The 14,190-nt window shown below is 45.0% G+C and overlaps 1 protein-coding gene across 6 annotated transcripts; it reads right to left on the reverse strand.

Annotated features, from left to right (window-relative positions):
- Positions 1 to 48: 48 nt before the first annotated feature.
- pknox1.1 (pbx/knotted 1 homeobox 1.1) lies at positions 49 to 14,009 on the reverse strand. Of its 6 annotated transcripts, none has more exons than XM_030724426.1 (11): positions 13,931 to 13,994; positions 12,468 to 12,580; positions 10,324 to 10,454; positions 9,248 to 9,419; positions 7,621 to 7,821; positions 7,295 to 7,445; positions 7,082 to 7,179; positions 6,121 to 6,249; positions 5,962 to 6,038; positions 2,828 to 2,994; positions 49 to 1,849 (listed from the first exon to the last, which is right to left on the reverse strand). In XM_030724426.1, exons 2-11 carry the CDS (start codon positions 12,516 to 12,518, stop codon positions 1,668 to 1,670), a joined length of 1,359 nt encoding a protein of 452 aa, XP_030580286.1. In that variant the 5' UTR covers positions 12,519 to 12,580; positions 13,931 to 13,994; the 3' UTR covers positions 49 to 1,667. The 6 variants fall into 6 exon arrangements, with proteins under 6 accessions (XP_030580286.1, XP_030580285.1, XP_030580283.1 ...); XM_030724425.1 differs by having other exon boundaries at positions 7,328 to 7,445; positions 13,931 to 13,991; XM_030724423.1 differs by lacking the exon at positions 13,931 to 13,994 and adding an exon at positions 13,443 to 13,624.
- Positions 14,010 to 14,190: the final 181 nt, after the last annotated feature.

Below are 14,190 nucleotides of genomic sequence, written 5' to 3' on the forward strand. Positions count from 1 at the left end.
GCACACATGATAACAGCAGAGACTCTGATGGAAGGAGCAGAGACGGCAGAGAGTTAGGCATCATTTATTCCAAAATAGAAAGCTCTAAGGCAAAACAGACAAGAGAAAAGTACAAGAGAAAAGTGAATAACGCTTCATAAAAAGCTAAACAGGTGACAAACTGAGAGCTCAGCGAGGACCGACAGTCATTGAGCCCTCAGGCTGAAGCCAATTAGCCGAGTCTCAACTTTACAGGAGGGATATAAACCAGGATACTGCAACTACTTAGAAACAACTGTTGTACAGTACAGCATTACAGTTATTTAAACAAGAGGCACCCCAATATGTGCAGTAATGTCCAACTGAAAGAGCTTTCAGATCCTTCTGTGTGTGTGTGTGTGTGTGTGTGTGTGTGTGTGTGTGTGTGTGTGTGTGTGTTGGGGGGTCCTCAATAGAGGCTGCAGCTCTCAGTCTCATTCCTTCAGGCGGGCAGTGAGTAGTAGGAAGTTTCCAGCTGCTCTGTATCCGATGCAGCAGCATGAATGTGTACATAAATAAAAGCTGAGTGCGTGCAAAAGTCCACGGCTCCTTGCTGATGGAGTTCTCGTCCCCCCCGTGTGATTGTGTGGTTAGCATAGTGTTCAGGATTGTGCATTTTAGAAGGTGACGCCTACGTTACTACTGTAAAATGGTTAAAGGACAGAAGGTATGGTATACACAATGTGGGCAAAGCTGGAGCAGTGTTTTAAAAACTGCAGTCACTTTTGTGTGTCAGAGGATTTCTTCAGGTAAGTGGGACGCTGCAGTACACAAAGGAAACGCATTAATGATGCTTTACAGAGCCACAACCGTCCCACTGTTTAGTGTCGTTCTGACCAATTTCTCCAAGGGTCACACTTTGTTTTTGTGCTTCTTGGTAAGACTCTTTTAGAAAAGAACGTGGATAAGGCCTTGTTAGGATCGCAAGCTTCAAACCAATTTAAATAGTGATTTTCATCAGCATTCAATTCCTTTTTCTGTTTTTTAGAAAACTTCAAAAGAACCCTGGAAAACAGGGTCGCTAGCATTTATTATGAATCTGTACATAAATATTTCTTACAAAACAGGAGAACACAAAAATGAAACAAAACACTCATTTCATACGTTTGTATAGAAAAATAAGCATCTCTCCTCTAATTTAATCTCTCCACGTGTGCTGTGCTGCCTGCAGGGGGCAGTGTGAGCCGTGGAGTCAGTCATAAGAGCACGCACATCTACTCAAAACACAAGCATGCAAAAGTCAAGACAAACCAGAGATACAAGAACAAGACAGAAGTCTAAAGTGGTGGCATCCAAAAACACAATCCAGCTGGGAGCGGGGCAGAAAGAAAGTCAACATTTATTAACGGACTATAGAAATTTGCTTCAGGTGTTCATAAACACGTTTTTTTTCTTCTGTTTGATTTCATTTTTTAGCTTAAATATACAAAAAGTGCACTCACCTACATCATCTATAGAATTAAAAAAGGGTTTCTGAAATGACACACGCACGCGCAGCATGAACCGCCGTTCAGCAGGGTGGAGGCTCGGAGGAGTGCGGCTCGCTCCCGGTGTGTCCTGTGCTCTGTGGAAATCTAACGGTGTCTGGACGCACCTGTGTTCTGGAGGACTAATTATGCGTGTCCGCTGTGTGTGAGGGAGCGCGTCCTCTACTGCAAGGAGTTGCTATTGTCCAGGCCCAGAGCAGCCATGTCTGCATCAGTGTCCTCGTCGCCGCTGTCCCCTGACTCATCTTCACTGTGGCCTCCCAGCATCACTTGCTGCACCGCCAGCGTGGCGCCATCTGACGTCAGGCTCTGCAGACCCTCCATGTTCATCGTCACCATCGTACCTGAAACGATAACTGCAGGTGTTTAAGCCCGTTACCAAAGAAGGCACAGGTCTGTCCAGTCATCTCAAAGCTGGAAACTCCTGACTGAGACCGCCCAACCTGCAGCAGGACAAGTTCCAAGAAAGCATTTCAGTGGGCATCAAACCTGAACGCCAGCTCAGGACGAGTCATTACAAACAGCTGTTTGATTTTAGGGGGAGTTTCTCACAGACAGACAACACTGTGGTTAGGATGTGTAGGTGCACTCGTGCTGTGTTACAGGCGTCACTACAACAGAGGAAAGTACTCTGTACCACAGGAGGAGTAAGATGGTAAAGAGGCACATCATCAAGAATTCAACCATGCTGACTCATGCTAATGTGCTACGGCCCTGTTTATTTCCTGGGCTTCTGGTGACCGGGCACCACATGTTCACTGCTCATCAGATGGTTTTTAAATAATGTTATCCTGCTCAACTCAAACTGTCTGTTAATGCTGAGCGCCAACATTAACGTTATGGTTACAGCCGTGTGTGTGTGTGTGTGTGTGTTATACAACAGGTTTCAGGCCCAGTTTACAGGGAAACGCCAGATATTTAAGTTAAGTTTAAAAGACTGAGCAGCACAAGAAGCACTCGTGATTCCGCCATTGTGATTGTTGTTCATCTATTAGTGCATGCACGGAAAACTGTGGCGGTCACAACCACAGTGCACATGTGCGAGCGCCCCCTTTTCCAAAAATAGTTTTCACTGCGTCCTCGTGTAAACGGGAGGGCGAAACGCATCAGAATGACAGTTTCCACTGGAAACGTCGTGTAAATGGGGCCTGAATCAGCTGCATATCTAATACACATTACTCCTGCTCCATCAGCTTTCAGCACACTTTGCTAAACTTGGTGAACAGATGAAATTCAGACAGATTAGTCAGCAATAAATATTATGGTACACATCCAGTTTAAAAACTAAACTCAACAAAGCATCTGGACAAAGTATTGCTTACCATCAGGCATGGCAACTTGCTGCGGGGTGCCTCCTCCTGCTGCAATGGAGTCAGGCCAGAAGCGCTGCAGTGGCCTGTTTTGTGGGGTCTTTTTCTTGGCTTTGGGCGTCTCTGAAGAGCTGGCATCCAGCATGGGCTGCAGGATCCGTCTCCGTGCATTTATAAACCTGCACACACACGACCGTGATGCTGGCTGCACACACCTTTGCACCTCAAATACTAACGAGTTCTGATCAGGCTCACTGACAAAGTATGGCTCACACAGCTACATTTATGCAGAACTCTGATATTGACAGGCTCTCCTTTACTGCACATATTAAATACACTATTAAACAAATAACACTTTTAATCAGAGTTCAGCATCAGTCAGTATCCCTCTGTGATACTGATGAGGTCAGTCAGTATCAGAGGGGGGGTGTTCATCAGTTTCAGCTGCTTTGGTGTTCATTAAATTACCAACAGGTGCACTAGAGGGGCAACAATGAGACCCCCCCACACACAGGAATGGTTTACAGGTGGAGGACACCCTCAGTTTCCCTTATCTTTTCTGGTTTTCACTAGTTCTGCATTTGGCTAGAGTCAGAGTCACTGCTGGTAGCGTGAGGTCATACCTGGACCCTACAGAGGTGTTTTTTAAGTAAAGAAAAAATAAATCATGATATCCTCTTTCCTATTGGTGGAAAAATGCACCACATCAACTGTGGAGCTTGATAAACAGGGCGACTGGACAAAAGGCTGCTTTCAGTTCTTGAACTGGAGAACTGAAGTGAGGTGAAACAGCTCAGCTCCACAGACTGCTATGACCTGCATGACTGAGCACCTACACACGCACCACAGCAACCAATCAAAATTTATACAACATGTGGCATTTGGTTGCTGAGCAACAGGTGGAAGTTGTGGGAGTGACAGCAGTGACAGAGAGACGGTGATATCAACAGTAAGTTCTTAAATTTGAGAGATTTGGGACATTTAGCGTGTTTGGAGTGTGTAGTTAGTGTGTTTAGTATGTTGTGTAGTCATGGCCAAAGCCACCAGAGGCAGACTCAAATGTACACACTGCCTCCTGGTGGACAGAAGGAGGACTGACACACCTGAAGTGTCAGGCCTGTGACGGCGCCCTCTGTCTGTGGGGACAGGAACTGTTTGATGTGTGGCTTCTTGTGACACCTGATTATCTAAGCAGTACAGAAACACCTGAGGCACTGCCTGCATTTGAATGTAAACAGCTGAGAGTAACTTCATTGTTGCTAAACAATTCATAGATTTGTATTTTATATTAAAATGGTTTTCACTGCAAAAATCTATTTTTTCAACTCTGATTTTTGTGTGTGTTTTGGTTCAATGTGTTAACACAGTATGTCAAAATGCAAAAATGTGACTGTACAGTCACATGTGAGGTTGTGCTGAAAAATTATACCATACAAGGCAAGGTGAACGGTTTTTAAGGTGAACTATAAGGTAAAGAAGCAGTGCAGCATCTGAGTATGGCTGTGGCCCAGACCCACTCAGTATACACTATTACTGCCAACAGTATTCACTCGTCTGCCTTCACACACACATGAACCTGAGTAACATCCATTCTTAATCCAGAGGCTTTAATATGATGTGGGCCCACCCTCTGCAGCTACAACAGCTTCAGCTCTTCTGGGAAGTCTTTCCACAGGTTTAGGAGTGTTTATGGGAATTTCTATCAGCTTTTACATTTTGCATAAGGTTATTTAAAATGTGGCAGTAAACACATACTTCATTCAAAACTTTTAATCAGGTTTGCTGCAGATATAACTTTAACGGTCCATTTTTCCAACCATTCAAAAACTAAATAAATAATATATAGTACTTTTTCGTCCCTGTAAAAGTTGGCACAGTTTCACAGTATCCCCCCATCACTAAACGTGCCGCTGAACGCTATCCGATCTTTAAGTCTGACCTCACTTCTGAGTCCAAATGCTTCTAAATAAACAGCACTGGTATAACCAATGACTGGTCACTATTAAAGATGATTGTAACATACCTCATCAGCTGCAGCCATTTCCACCTCTCTTTCTCATCGGTAAAATCACAGCTGAGTGTTTTTTTCGAGTTAAAACAACAAGGGACAAAGCATTACCGCAGATTGATAACGTGACAGTTTGGGCCCGGAAATGGAGTTCTACGTCATCACTTAACCGCGCACGTGTGAAGCTCGCCAGAGATAGACGGACAGGAAGATGTCTCACTACGTTAAAAAAAACAAAAAAAAACACCAGTAATAATAAACGACTATTATCGACAATTAAACTCGTCGTCATCTATTTTTATTGTCGATTATTGTCGACAATGTCGACTAATCGTTGCAGCCCTAGTCTCCACTGCTCTGGAGTCCAGTGGCGGCGTGCTTTACACCACTGCATCAACACTCTGCACTGAGCTTGGTGAAGGCTTGGATGCAGCTGCCACGGAAACCCATTCATGAAGCTCTCTGTTCTTGAGCTGATCTGAAGGTCACATGAAGGTTGGAGGTCTGTAGTGACTGACTCTGCAGAAAGTTGGTGACCTCTGTGCCCTATGACCCTCAGCATCCTCTGACTCTGAAGTCTCCACCACATATTATCTCTTTCAATTTTCAGATTACAGTAAATATGTGGGATCAGATGTCTGACTCGCCTCTCTCTCCCACAGTGTGTCTTTTGTCCTGTCTCTCCCCCCTCAGCAGATGACCCCCCCTCCCTGAGCCTGGTTCTGATGGAGGTTTCTTCCTGTTAAAGGGAGTTTTTCCTTCCCACTGTCACCAAGTGCTGCTCATAGGGGTTGTCTGATATTTGGGGTTTTCTCTGAGTTATTGTAGGGTGTTTACCTTACATATGAAGTGCTTTCAGGTGACTGTTATTGTGATTTGGTGCTATATAAATAAAACTGAACTGAATTTATTATCTATTGAAATCATTCTACTTTCACCCTACAAAAGAGTTGACTTTTTAAAATATTTTCTTCAGGATGTGTTAGAAGCATTAAGAGAGAGCAGGTAAAGTCTACTCTCTTCAGGCCTGGTTGTGTGGACTGAGAGTACCTGGCTGACCACTTACATTCCTACACTCAGTAGAAAACTGCCTGACAGCACATTAATGATGGTATTGTTTTTTGGCTATAGGACTCACCAGTTGTTGACCTGCAGAAGTGTCAGGTTTGTCTGAGTGGCAATCTGCTTCTTCTCATCCTCTGTCGGATATGGATGCTGCTCAAGAGAAACAAATGCATCACTGCTGTGTAAGGGCTCGAGTCTGATACAGGCAGATCACACACGCACAAAGACTCACCCCGATGTGCTGGAAGAGCCATGAGCGCATGACATTGGTGGCATGTTTTGGTAGAACGCCGCGCTTGTTCTTGGTTGAATTGTCATCGTGACCAAAGAGGTTCAAGTCCTGGTGAAACTGCAGCTGAAGCTGAGCACACAGAGGGTGGTTACGCCAGCTGGTGTTCATCTCAACACAACTCATGTTGTGTTACAATTACAATACTTTGATTAAGGATCTCATCTCTAAGCTTCTAATTATTTGCTCATAATGGCAGGACACCAACCCTACAAAGCTTCTCTTAGTAGCAGACAGCACATCCTGTGCCACAGCAGGAACTAGATGAACTTTTTATGCAGGATGTAATTTGAAAATGTGTCAGTGGGATCAGTTTCTGCACAGCTCAGTGTTCATGGTTACAGCACTGATCCTCCAGCAGCTCTGAGCTTGTCTGTATGTGCCATGTACCTCAGCCACAGAGGGTCGGGGGGCCTCATGTGAAGCAGTTACTTCCCCGTGTGATCAGTGCCAGTGATCACCTTTCAGCCGCTCACACAAACTTACAGTGTTGGCCAAAAGCAGTGGCACCACGGCCTGAACTCCATTTTTATTTGCCAATAAAACTTTTTGAAGCATCTGATTCTTCTTCACTATATCATAGAAACATGTAAATAATAAGCTGCAGATGAACTGAAGAGGTAAGAAACAACCTTTTAGCCACAGCAGCATATCCAAACACCATAATTCAAGGTCACAAAATCAATTTTCCAACTGGGTCTAAGAATGAAGAATTTCAATGAGTCCTTTTCCTTTAAAAACCAAAAAGCAGCATTTCAAATACAGAACCTGGCACAGATGAATGCCTGTATGCTGCAGTTATTTAACAATGATGGTAGTTTACAGCAGTGGAGGCCAGTAAAATGTCACAGATCCCTGCAGTACTTCACTGACCTGACAGCAGAGACAAACACAGATGCACTACCTGATTGTTCTGGACGCGTATCGTCCCAGGAGACAGAGCCTGTGTTACTACCTGGCCCTGAGGAGTGACCACTGTGACTGGCTGGTACACGGTGCCACCTGAAATCAACACACACACACACACACAGTTTTCTACACAGTTGGGCTGAGCACAGAGGGCTCAGAGTCCCATTGGTACATGAGAGTATCTCAGCGACAGTCATCAGTACAGTACCTGAGGGAGGAGCTGCACACCAAGGTGACATACCTGCGACCACCTGGGTAGGGTTGACGGCCGTCACGGTAACGTTTCCTTGCTGCAGGGCCGATGCTGGCACTACAATCTGACCCTGGGGACTAATGGTCCCTGAGACGGAGCTGGGGGTCTGTGTGACGCATACATAACATGTATGTTTTCCATGCTGTTAATTCTTCTAACCGTTTTAAAGCATTGTCATTTAAGTGACTAATATAAGCCAGCAGTGACACCGATCTATGGTAGCTACCTCTTCACCTGCACGTGTTTGGTGGTGATGCCTGCAGTTCACCTACGCTGCATACCTGAGATTTGGTGGGTGAGAAGCCCTGGGCCTGGCCTTGTACGGGGGAGTATGGGCTTCCTGGATCTCCACTCAGCAGGGTCTCACTGTTCATCTTAGTCTTGAGGCAGGCGATGTAGCGGCTGCAAAAGTCCTTACACAGGTCGCTCACCTTCTCCAGCTCCAGCAGGTGGATCCGCAGCACCTGGATGGCTTTCACCATCTTCACATATGAGGAACACAAAGAGTTCTCAGGCTGAACAGCTGTTCCTTCAGTTCATCTCACAGTTTCCTTTAACTTCTGATCAACTATCACTTGTACGTGTTTAATTTCCCCGAGCGTTTGCACACATCTTCTTCTCATACTTCCTTGTAAAGCACACTGTAAGCATTTGGGACATTTTCCCTCTTAGGTTATTCTGGACACTGATTACCTCAGGGTTCATACACCGATTACCTCAGGGTTCATACACCGATTACCTCAGGGTTCATACACCGATTACCTCAGGGTTCATACACCGATTACCTCAGGGTTCATACACCGATTACCTCAGGGTTCATACACCTTTTCCAGGGTCACATTCAAGCACTTCTCAAACCTTGAAAGCACAATATTAAAATCCAAGCATTTTCAAGGATTTCCAGCACCCACATGAACCCTGCTACCTGCAGATGTAAAGTTAAGATATTTTTTACCAAAAAGAGCAACATCAATCATGCAGCTGGAGTGACCAGAATAGGAGGAGCGTATGGCATCACTGAAGAAAACATGACTGAGTTTCTGCATGCACACACAGGCCTGCTGTCACAAACACAGTGATTCTGTGGGGAGCACCGGACCACATTTTGTACGTAATCAATGCATAAATGTTCTTTAGATATTCCTATCAACCTGGGGGCCTTTCAGGGAGGTCAAAGTTCAGGTCAGGCTATGAAAGTCTCACGATCACAACATCAAATGTCTTAAGTCAGACAGCTAAATAACAGCCACTGTGCACCTAATCCAGGGGTGGGGAACTCCAGGCCTCGGGGGCCGGTGTCCTGCCGGTTTTAGATGTGTTCCTGATCCAACACACCTGAATCACATATAAAAGTCATTAGCAGGACTCTGGAGAACTTGACTGCAAACTGATGAGCTAATCATTTTCACAAGATAATCCATTCTGATGAAAACACTATCACAATCCTGGGAAGCTCAAAGGTCACGGACAACTGAATGTGTGAGTCGGGTGGGTTCTTGGTTTACTGAGGACCATCACCTGCCTATTAGCCCCCAAAATAAATCCTCAGTAATATAAAGAGCTGCTGGCTGTCTGACAGACACTGCGTAAACAACCAGTCTGTGGGCTGTTCCTGCTGCTCCTTCAGTCAGCCGCAGAGAAACGTGCAGTCAAAACATTCAAAGAGTGAGACAGTGGAAATGTGCAGTCTCGTCTTTCTGTGCTTTTCATCCTTTTATTGAGCTTTATGTTTTGGGTTTTTGGCACTCCTTCCATCCTTTTCTGATTCTGACCCACTTTTCAACCAATCAGCATCATTTTCTGGAGGACTGCACGTTTGCATAGGTTGTCTTTGTGTTGGCAAACATGTACGCAAACACACAAACGCAGTACCGTGAAATACGGCCCTCTGAAGCAACAACGTCTCACCAGGTTGTCGAGTTCGGGGTCCTCACTGAAGAAAGGTTTCCCCTCCTTCTCTTGGTTGCGGACAAAGTTCTCGATATCCACATCGAAGCTCGCTGAGGTGATGCAGTCAGAGCTGAGCGTGGACTGCTCACACTTCTCAAACAGCAGGGCCAACAGGGGGAACAGTGGATGCCTGTGAAAGGTGCACACACACAGACACACACACAGTGCTTAACCAGTTTCTTTGACCACCTGTCAAAAAAACAGGAAAACAAATACTTTAGAAACCTAAGAGTTACAGAATTCATGTTTTCATACCCAAATATGAGGCAGCACATGGAATTATGAGAAGCCCCAACATAATCAAGCAAAACATTCAATCTGTCAAACAGGCATGACGGTAAATGGACTGGTTCCGGTTCTTATACGGCACTTTCCTGCTCTGAGCACTCAAAGCTCATACAACATGCTCCACTCACACACACTGACTTCTTTCTACAGCTCGGTGCTTTCTAACATTCACGCTCCAATGGACGCATCAGGAGCAACTTGTGTTTCAGCATCATGCCTAAGGATGCTGTGGCCTGCAGCTTGGAGCAGCCAGGGATCGAACCACCAACCTTCTGAGCAGCAGTGACCTGCTCTACCTCCTGAGCCCCATCAATAACTAAAATGGAACATCTTAATCAAAGAAGTGCTTTGCAATGTTTTTCTGCTTCTCTGTAAAACAGTCAGTTTGAATGGATATTAACAATGATACCATTAAAAAAGCAGTAACCAAAATTAGCATTAAACACAGATTAAAGACTGGTGGATTACAGAAACATAAAAAATGATCTTGGTAATTATCAGTACTGTTAATTTAAGGCAGCTGTGGCATTAGCCTTACACTGGGTGGTGGTCCAATACAGTTAAGCATTACATATGAAAACTCTCCCTGCAATGTTTGAAATGCCACAGAGCGGTATGAAAGTCACATGACGAGGGCGTCCCAGGGATGAAGGCAGACTTGGACAGGTGGGTGTTCTCAGTGATGATGAGGAGGAGGTCTGCTCTTCTGTTTCTATTTAAATAAACACACACAGAAGCAGCCCTACCGATATATGGATGCTTTGTCAGCGTCCATGGGTGTCTGCGGCTCTGCTGGGGCCGGGCTGGGCACCTCTCCCAACGTCTCCTCAATAAACTTCTGCTCCGTATCACTGTCTACCTTTATCACACCTTGCATCTGCAGGGGAGGTGAAGACAAACAAGTAAGAGAAGAGAAGACGGTAATGAGCATCACTGCTTTTCAACGTCACACAAGCATAAAGACTAAATCAACAACAAGGGACGCACGTCCTGAACAGTGTCCTTTTTGTTATGTGTGTGATATTGTAATATTTGGAAAAATGACTGCCATGCATGTCTGGTGGGCAGAATGACTTCAGTCTATGCCTGCAGCCCACACCTGCACACATTATCTGTACTACTGTTCAACATGAACCCTGGTGTGAACAGACTGGACCTATTCAGGCTGGTTTACATCACTTCCTGTGAGCCTCACTTCCAGCAGGAGACACATTAATGACATCAACCTCACCTGACAGGAACAACGAAGGATTTAAGAAAAAGAAGAACGAGCTGAACTCTGATTGTTTCTGGAGTTTAATCCCAGCTGCTTCTGTCCAACACTGAGCTTCACTTCTGCAGTGCATTATGGGTGATTTATGTCAGTCCAGTGTCCTCCAAGTTCAATTATGACAATATTGCCTTGAAAATAGTAAGCACGTGGCATGCTCCTGGGGTGGGCCCATAATAAGGTTTCAGACAGTAATCCAGCACACGTTAGGACAGAAGGTCAGGTTCTGGATTCTCTGCTTTTCACCTGACACAGTGCTGATCTATGTTCCATCTATGGAACTCGCCTCCATCTGAACTGAGAGCGCCTCAAACTTTGGACCGTTTTAGAAAGGACTTAAAGACTTTTCTTTTTATAAGAGCTTTGAATCTTTGTGCATAATTCTTAGCTATTTTATCTACACCCTGGTGTATTTTAATTTATACCATAGTCTGTTACTTAGTGTGTTTTATACTGTTTATGTTTTTTGTTTTGTAGCACTTTGAGGTTTTTTTTAAAAATGTAAAGTGTGTTATAAATTAAAGGTATTATTATTATTATTATTATTATTATAAGAGTGAGTGTGGGAGGTAGAAGCTAATGTTGCTTAGGATTACTGTAGCACTGTCCGCCTGATATAATGCTAATAATGGAGGAACAGACAGATGAGCAGAGCTGCACCTCAGCGCACAGCAGGACGTTTATTTCCCACCTCCAGTATAAAGGATGTATATACACCAGTGTGAGGATACAATTATATGAAGCTGTTTTACACAGCAATGACTGATTTAACCTACCTCATTATTAGTGTGAGGTTATATTTGCCTGGTTCTTTAATTCCCTTTTTTAACTTATCTCTAGTTTGTTCAAGCAAACTGTTGAAGGGAACAGTGAGCTAATAAGACACATTAGGTCTTTAAATCCACAGTTCATGGGTCTGATGGGTTGCTGAGCTGGAAGCAGCTGAGAACACACTCCCCAGCTTCCACGTCCATGCCTGTCACCCGGTGGAAGGCAGAGGACACTGAAATGTGAGCATAGGCTCCACAAAGTGCTGTCATTGATTAGGAGCCAAGTTTCTGCCCCTTTTTTACATTGCCTGCTTACCAGCAACACAGCCCCTTCCAGGAGCATAAATCCCATCCTCAACCATGTGACTGTGGCCAACAATGACTTAGATTGAACACAAATAGACTAAAAATAATCGCATGCTTTGGGAGGAACATTTCTCATTAGTCATAGTTCATTCTCAGCTCTCAACACCCACAAATTTTGGCACTTGTATAAAGATGTTTTGTAAGCAATTTACATAAGTGCATACAGACAAATACTAGGAAGAAATAAGGCTTTAGATGCGTCACTGATATCTCCCATATAATACTGAAACTGATGTACCAGCATCAACAAAGGGCTCCCCTTTATTCAGCTCCCCAGGCTGACCCATCACCTCCATAACTAAATGAAGGAGCTATTGAGCAAAGAGTGCAGAGTACTCAAAGTTGTAGGCTGGCACAGTTAAGTGTCCCAATGACAAACAGGATCCCGGTTTGCTGTTGTGCTCGTTTGTCTTTAGTGAAGCAGTGCCCACAAAGAGCAGACTGTGTCAGCCTCCAGAGCCACAAGTTTCTCCCTCTCACCCACCTGCTGCTCTCCCTTTGGGTACTTATCTATGGAGACCGGCTGGGCTGCCATCACGTTCACTGCAGATGCTGCAAACACTGGGGCATTATAGAGAGCAGGGACAGGTGGCCAACCTACACAGTACACACAGTTTTAGTTAGACTGCCTCGAGTGTATGCACAAAACCTTCAAATTACACACATGTACTCGTGTCACTACTAAACTATTATCAGCGTTACTGGCTTTATTAGGCTGGTATTACTGCGGGAAAATAAATAAAACAGAACTGCTGTTCTTTCTTACGTCAGGATTAAAATATATAGTTTTAATAAACATTTACAAAAACTCCGCATTTAGCAAATATACTAATATAGTCCAGTGAAGTCTTAATTTGCGCTGGAAACGAATGTGAGCACCGTGATCTGCAGCGTCCCTCTTATCCCCACACAGTTCATCAGCTCACAGCTGAAAGCCAGCGGGAGGCTGGTATTTTGGAGCTAATGGGTGTTGTACTAATAATCATGGTGAGCTTATCTTAGCGTGTCTTGCAACTGCTGTTAACACACCCACCACGGTTTAGCCTTTAGCCCGTGTTAGCTGTGGCAACTCGTGGTGGCAAGGGCACATTAAAGCGAAATACAAACTCCGGGCTAATATTAGCCTGCGATCCTCTAACCCGACCAACGTTAGCCGTAAACAAAGCAGCTCGGCTGCAGTCAGGCTCGCTTTCGTATAACTAATAATTACCCCGTAACGTTAACGCCACATTTGCGCTAATGCGCGACCCCAGCCCGGGGTTAACCCAAAACAGCAACCATATGGCTGAGCTAGCCTTATCGCTGTAGTCAAGTGTTAACTTCAAAGTGTTTTCGTGCTGGTAGTGCAGCCAAAACGCAAAGCGCCATATTTAGCAAAGGAAACCGCGGCCAAAAACAAGCTAACCAAGCTAGCCAGGTACAGAAAAGCCCTCCCTGCGGAGGAAGCGAGCCATTTTACCAAATCATAAGACAGCGTCGGTCGCTTAAGAGCTTATCAGTGTGCATTTTTAATCAATTTATATTTCTTGTCAGCTGTATAAAATAATTCGGCTGCAGTGATATTAGTAAGTATTGGATTGCTAGCCGGTTGATCCTAAATTCCTCCCCCTTTCAGTCAATCAATCATGCGGGGACAGCTGCCCTCTCCTTCCCCTCCCCTTCGCGCTAACGTTACAAGTGTCGGGCCTCGTTTCTAGCTCTCGCCCTTTGCTTTTCCACAGTCCTCCTCAGCCCCCAAAACGCCGACATATTTTTTAACCCCCCCTCCCTTGTATACAGATTTTTTTTTATCCTTCCCGAAGCTCTGCCGCTTCTGCTTCCCCTCCAAAAACACCCTCCGCTGCCCTGACTAAGTCCGCGCTCCTCGCCCCGGGGCATTTTTGCGTGCGGCCCAGATTGTTTGATTGATAGGGAACGGAAAAAGAGGGACTTTGAGTGACAGCTTACCTGAGTGCCAATCTTCGTCACACTGACAAGCGGCTGCAGCAATCGGGACCCGCAGTTGTCGCGTTGCGTCATCGCGCAAGGGCACGCAGGGGCGCTAGGCTCATGATTATGTATAAGGTGGGCGGAGACGTGACGTCCTGCAGCCTGTGAGTCCTTCTGCACCCTGCTGGGGCTTTTCCTTTTTGCCGCTTGGCAAACGCTATTCACTCCCCGCATTTACACATTTTCTGTACATATCTCCAGCTTTGCATTCCTTTATA

The sequence above is a fragment of the Archocentrus centrarchus genome, unplaced genomic scaffold, assembly GCF_007364275.1.
Source record: "Archocentrus centrarchus isolate MPI-CPG fArcCen1 unplaced genomic scaffold, fArcCen1 scaffold_36_ctg1, whole genome shotgun sequence".
NCBI lineage: Eukaryota > Metazoa > Chordata > Actinopteri > Cichliformes > Cichlidae > Archocentrus > Archocentrus centrarchus.